The sequence below is a fragment of the Phytophthora sojae genome (genome assembly GCF_000149755.1).
Source record: "Phytophthora sojae unplaced genomic scaffold PHYSOscaffold_18, whole genome shotgun sequence".
In the NCBI taxonomy this organism is placed as follows: domain Eukaryota; phylum Oomycota; class Peronosporomycetes; order Peronosporales; family Peronosporaceae; genus Phytophthora; species Phytophthora sojae.
Genome location: NW_009258132.1, coordinates 125651 through 131951, shown reverse-complemented (window position 1 = coordinate 131951; position 6301 = coordinate 125651). Strand labels below are relative to the sequence as shown.

Below are 6301 nucleotides of genomic sequence, written 5' to 3'. Positions count from 1 at the left end.
TCGACTCTGAGGATCCCCCGGAGCGTATACTCGGACGCAGAGCGAAGATTCCCGCGCTGCTCCACAACCTATCCCCGCGTCACGGCAATACATTCGATCTTCACCAGATTTTGGCCGATCCCGCTACACCACAGCCACATCCTAGTTTTCGGACTCGCTATTGTCGATCAAGAGGATTACTCATTGGAGCTGGTTCCTGCAGAACATGAAAGACGCGCTTCAAGACGTCTCGGCGTGGAAACCTGTGTTCGTATCGGACAGACAGTAGGGTCTCCTGGCGTCTGTGACGGAGTTGTATCCGGATTCCGGACATCGATTTTGCGTTGGGCACATTATCACCAACATCGAGAAGAAGGGCTCCGCGCTGACGCCGGCAGAACAGTCACTTGTGTTTCAGATGGCACGTAGCGAATGCGAGAACGACTACAAGTTTTACAGCTCAAAACTCTCGGAGACTCGCCCATTGGCTGTGGAGTATCTCGCTGGAATTGACAAGTCGCACTGGGTAACATACGCGTTCAACGAGAAGTACAACCAACCCTCTTATGACGAGGTCACTTCCAACCTGTCCGAGGCAGCGAACAGTTGGTTGGGCAATGCAGTGCGGTCGTCCTACCCCTTGGAAGCTTTCGAGCAATACTTCGTCAAGGTGTTTGAGCTGTTCGCCGAAAGGCGCCGCACCTCCTCGCGACAGAAGGGTCTAGGTAGCAACGCAGGACACGCAAGCACCTCCCAAGGTGAGCCGTACGACGATTGCGAAATTGACGTGATGAGGACCACCCCTGCAGCCTTCTCGGACTTTCTCCTTCCCATCTACAAGAAGAAGCTCGACGGGATCATGGCTCTTACGAAAACCCTGCAGATTTTGCCGTGCCTTGATGGCCAGTACATGGTGCGATTCACGGACATCAGCAGCAGACCGGACCACGCCCATCTGTGGCGAACCGTGAACTTGATCGAGAAGGAATGCAACGTGCCGACGCTGGCAAGACCTGATGTTCCCGTGTGTCCATGCAGTCAAAGCTGCAATTCATCACGGAATGCACGTGAGCGAGCTTTTCGCCTGGAAGGAACACACCGTGTCGGTCGCGCGGTGGACATATTACTACCAGTTTGTCCCGACCGTCCGCTCGGCGACCATCGCTCAGGATCTTCAACTGCTAGTACCTGAAGTCATCGTCACTGAAGCTGACTTAGGGAAGCGTGGCATGAAGCCGGGTCCAAAGCCGAAGAACAAACGCAGGTCTGCACGACCAGGTTCTGCGGCGTCGCCTGCCGTTGCTATGACTCAATAATACTAGAGCTGCAAGACGTATGCAGTAGAGTCGTAAGTCTTTGCAAAAGCATAACAAAGCAAAAATTACATTTCGAATTCTTAGTGTCAATACGTCGAGAACGGACCTTGGTTTTCTTAAAATTCTTCTCGTACGAAAATGATATCATAAAATTCTTATTTACCTTTAATAGAACTTGGATCGAAGGAAAGTATTATACACGTGATAGTTCAAGGATAGATAATATACTGCAAGGATAAACTTAAGTGAAAGATATTATATCTGTAATATCGTACGAATGTGTTACTTTGATGCTTACTGTGACTTGACGAAAATTGGTATTCCATAGCAACAATTCGCACGATCGTACGACTTTACTTCCCAGTAATACAACTCGTTCTTGTGCGCTATTATTGATACTGACGCAATGTAAATGAAAGAAGTATATACAACAAATTTATTATCATTTGCTGCTTAGACCATTTCATCAAAATAAAGTGAAAAAAATATTTTTAATTACTCAAAAATGAAGAAAATAAAGCTGTATGGCTAGCCGGATGGCTACATCCGAATGGGAACTCTACACGTAGGGCAGTTAGCTACATCTTCGGCCTGAATGCTTCTCGCCACGTACATTGACATGCACTCGGCACACATGGCATGTCAGCATGAGCGCGGGGTGACCGGCGCCACTGGCGCGTACTAGCAAATGGCGCAAGTTGATAGGTCCTCGTCTTGGTCCTCCTCCCCCGTAATGTCGATCACCGTTGGGGGAGCTGGTGCCGAGAAAACACGACGTCGTCGAGCAGAGAGGGGAGGTGAGCTCTGAGCTGCTGTTGAACCCCCTAACTCAATGTCCCCAGGCACAGACAGGACGAGCGACTCAACAACAGTCGTGGTCACGTCACCTGCGGCCGTAGTGATGATACGCAGGTCAAGCTCGTTAAGCGCGTCACGGCGAGCGCGGTGGTACAGCTTATCGTACTCGCGCTTGTAGGCTCGGGCCTTTTCCAGTCGCTGAGCCTTTAGGATCGGGTACCGCTTTTCCAGGCACGCACGCTTGCCAACGAGCTGCCGCAGACTTGAGACAACCCAGTTGGTGTTGCACAGGGGGCAGTTGGCACCATGATGTTTTCAATAATGAAGCACCTACTTATTTTGTTATCGCTGATGTTCCGTTTGCTCGTGCTCCATCATCTTCATATCTTACCCTGTCCTTAATTCTTATCGCGTTTTCAAGTTCTGATAAAACGTTATTTTTGACTGTGGCAATCTACTTGCAAGTTGATGCATTCACCTACTTAGACTTTTACAAAAATTCTTCAATCTACTTGAATTACTTAATTCCTCCATATGCGCACTACTTATTAGGGCATCTCCACCGGTGCTGAGTAAAACTAAAAGCAAATTGCCCTAAGATCCGTGCCTACAACGGCACAACCGTGCTATAGACAGTGCGCAGCTCCACCGGCAATTGAGACTCGCAGCAAGCGCGTTAAAGCTCTTGGTTCGGCGCCAGCCATGGCGACGGCGCACAGCTGTATAGCCCTATAAAGGGCCCGGCAGCACGTTGAGGAAGACCCAGGGATGACGTAGCAAGGGCGACACTGCGGTCTGTGACGCTTGCGCTGCTTAGAACGCTTGACTTGGCCCTACTACTGGTCGGTCGACATTTACATGTACTCAACCTTTTACTCAAAGCCTCCTCCGTTGGCAAACTTGTGCAAAACTTTGATCTGCGTAAAAAATGGAGCAATTTGCTCAGCATTTACTCAAACCGGTGGAGCTGTACAAAACTAAAACTATGATTAAATATTGACAGAAAAGGGGTAAAATTTAGTTTTACTCACGACCGGTGGAGATGCTCCTAGTGCTGATTCATACTCTTTCGTAAGACGATACTTAGCCCCAGAATGCCTATTATAAGACAAAGCGTCTTACGTTTTCCGATCAACGCGTTTTGACTACATCTTGGTTGTTGTATACCAGTGGCTACATTGCATATTGTCTGTCAAAACATAAGACAGTTTGTCGGACACTAGTTTGCGCCATACAATTGGCCAAAAATGTTCAGGTCTGCTCGCCACGACAGCGGCATCGTTGCCGCGGACGCGGTGGCAACGTTGAGCGCCGAAACGATGCAGTTGCATGGTGCGGTAGGGTAAGTAGCCTCCTGTTCACACACGAAGCGATATGCCTGTAGTTGGCCGCTGGCAGCAAGCTTAAATATCGGCATAATGACTGCACGAACGCGTGCATGCAGTCCGTGGAGCTGTTCCACTCAGAGGTGCAGCCGTTGTAGGGCACGGAGTTACGATGAAGTTTGTAGACGTAGACTAAGAGGGACAAATAGCTCGTAACGGTACTACATGTACATTTTAATGTAGTAATTTTTACGCTTGAGCGTACATCATAGTAGTTGTGAAGGCGAGGCAGCCAGGGAACGGTGTTGCCAGTGGGCTTCCCGAGATCCTCCGACCCCCTCTTACCTAATCATTACAGTCCAGCAACAAAATGCAACCACGTACTCTGCAACGGCGATAACACCTAGATATTGTACCTACGACGCTGAGGTGCGGAGGAGCTCCACACTGCTGCGCGGGCGCTCGGCGCGCGCCATATCGCTGCTGGGCTCGACCTTCGGCATCGGCGAGTTACTCGGTATCTCCTGCAACTAAGCCACTGCCTGCAGCCATGCTTTTTGCCGATGCTACAGCGTAGACTGGTTTGCGTGTGCGCCCTCTATCCGAATCTCCATCTTCTATGTAGTGTTAGTACTTTACTGTAGAAAGGAGAGTTGGCGTGGTGGGGTGAACGACTGTTGTCGTTCACCCCAGTAAAGCGAAGAAACATTGCTCCACTACGGGAACAAACGGTCGCATGATAACTGTGCTATGATGTCCTTACATTCCATTCCTGGCAAGTATATTTAAATCTTCTAGCAGGAGGTTAGTGCATGGCGTCAGGATCAAAAGCCCGGACATTTTTCAAGTGCGTTGCCTCTAGTAAAGGGGGCAAAATGCGCACACAGATGAATCAGTCCAATTTACGAGCCGAGATGCAGCAACACTCAAAACTACATAATACAATATTAACCAATGAAATTGCTACATTTGATTTGTCGTCAAACTGTGTTACGAATGCTCGACACAAGTGACTGACCATCCACGACTTACAGCAATTCGTACTCGAGTACGATTTATAGTCGTACTCGATAAGTCGTACGAGTTATTGTGCTTTGCAGTTATTTTGCCGACCATTTTAGACGCTAAATATGGCAAAGCCTGCTCCTAAATATGTGTGAATGAAGATACACGGCCTGCTAAAATTATGCATAAATCCACCTCCTCATATATATATCGACTTGGGAGGGCCTGTCAGCAGCCATGCATTGGCCCAGTACACCACCGTCCATGATCCCCAGCACATCCACCCTCTTATGCATAATTGCCGTGTGTGTAGGTGCTTGTGGATAAAAACCGACAGAATTGCAGCTGCACAGCCACAATTGCACTTTTGAAAGTGCAATTATGGCGCTTTTAGCGTAATTCTAGGCCTCCACCCATTTATGCACCTCGATTTATCGTAAATCTAGCAGGTGGTCGTAATAATACAGCAAATCTCGCCTCATATTGCCAAAATCATTGCAAAGCACAAATACAGTCTGAAGTGCCAAAAAGTACAATATGTGTTATTATAATAAACCTGGCGAGATGTGCGCCTAAATACTTTTGTCCAATAAAAACAGAAACTACATAGTGATTATGTCCAATTAAAGCGAATATGTGGTCTACATTAAAGAGAAGTCGCCAAACCGCAACACTGCCGCTCTGCTGGACATGGCGAGCCAGTCGGATCTCCAGCCTGGAGTCGAGGAGATAGCCGCATTCGTGGACGACAGCGTCTTCACTCAGTTGAGCGCGAAACTGGGGGACGCGAAGGAAGGCAACGAGGGAGCACTGGAGAAGAAGCCTCTTCGCATCGATGAGTATTTGAAAAAATATCGCGACGCGGGACTCCGGGTCTCTCAGAAAGAATTTAATGGATGCTTGGAGGTGAAGATTGGGATCGTATACGAGCACCCAGACGTGACGGTCGATCTTGCGGAAACCATTACGGTCAAGACGATTGAAGACCTCCTGGCAAAGTTTGTTCCGGAAGACAACCCCCTCATCACCAAGCTGGGTGAAGACGAAATGATTCGACTCTCGGATGCGTTAAAGTCACGTACGTCGGCAAGGCCCAAGACGACCTCGCAGAATACCTGCGGGACTGCTGGAAAGAGTACAACCCTGCAAAGTACAAGGCGCCATGTGTGGCGGTTGTGCAGAGTTCTGGCTTCGGCAAGAGTCGGACGATGCGTGAGCTCGCGATCGAGGCTCAAAAGAGCGCCTTGAACATGAAAGTCCTGTACATGTGTGCTCGTGTGCACGAGTCGACGGGGTTTCCCAAGGCTACGAGCGAGCTTCGTGGTTGGCTGTTTCAAGAAGGCTCCGAAGTGGAAGACATCGCCAGTCGATTGAAGACAATTTACGTCTACGCAAACAAGCATTGGGTGGACGTTCAGAAGGAATGGCTGAAGCTGTTTACCGAAAAGGCAGCGGACACCTCTGTAAAGGCGAAACTTTCGGATGAAACAGGGGGTTACCTCCACCGAGAAGAATCCGGATGGCAGAATCGTGGTTCTGGTGATCGATGAAGCGAGAAGCCTGCTGACTGAGAAGCCAGACAAGAAGAATGACTTCCGAATATTGCGAAATGCTCTCAGATCCGTGAACAAAGATATCGGCCATCGTGGATGCATTTTCGGCGTGCTGATTGATACGAACTCCAGGATCTCGGACCGGGCGCCTCCGCTGTTGTTGGACCCATCATCTCGGCTTTTCGATGGAGAGCTGGCATCATTTGCGCGTGTTGTGTTAGCTGAAACAATGGATGCACACTGGGATCGATACTGTGAAGAAAACCCAGCCGGTGAAGATGAAGAAACGAAAGAGGAAACCCAAGTTGCGGTGGGAGCTGAAGAC

At 49.1% G+C, this 6301-nt stretch overlaps 2 protein-coding genes across 2 annotated transcripts; one reads left to right on the top strand and one right to left on the bottom strand.

The window, feature by feature from the left end:
• Positions 1 to 1976: 1976 nt before the first annotated feature.
• PHYSODRAFT_342552 (hypothetical protein) lies at positions 1977 to 3921 on the bottom strand (the record flags this gene model as incomplete). The annotated part of the gene is made up of 2 exons (XM_009541043.1): positions 1977 to 2355; positions 3839 to 3921. The coding sequence occupies 2 exons, from the start codon at positions 3919 to 3921 to the stop codon at positions 1977 to 1979; spliced, it is 462 nt and encodes a 153-aa protein (XP_009539338.1).
• Positions 3922 to 5113: 1192 nt separating this feature from the next.
• PHYSODRAFT_342551 (hypothetical protein) lies at positions 5114 to 5973 on the top strand (the record flags this gene model as incomplete). Its single annotated transcript, XM_009541042.1, has 2 exons — positions 5114 to 5459; positions 5498 to 5973. 2 exons carry the CDS (start codon positions 5114 to 5116, stop codon positions 5971 to 5973), a joined length of 822 nt encoding a protein of 273 aa, XP_009539337.1.
• Between the last annotated feature and the right edge of the window lie 328 nt (positions 5974 to 6301).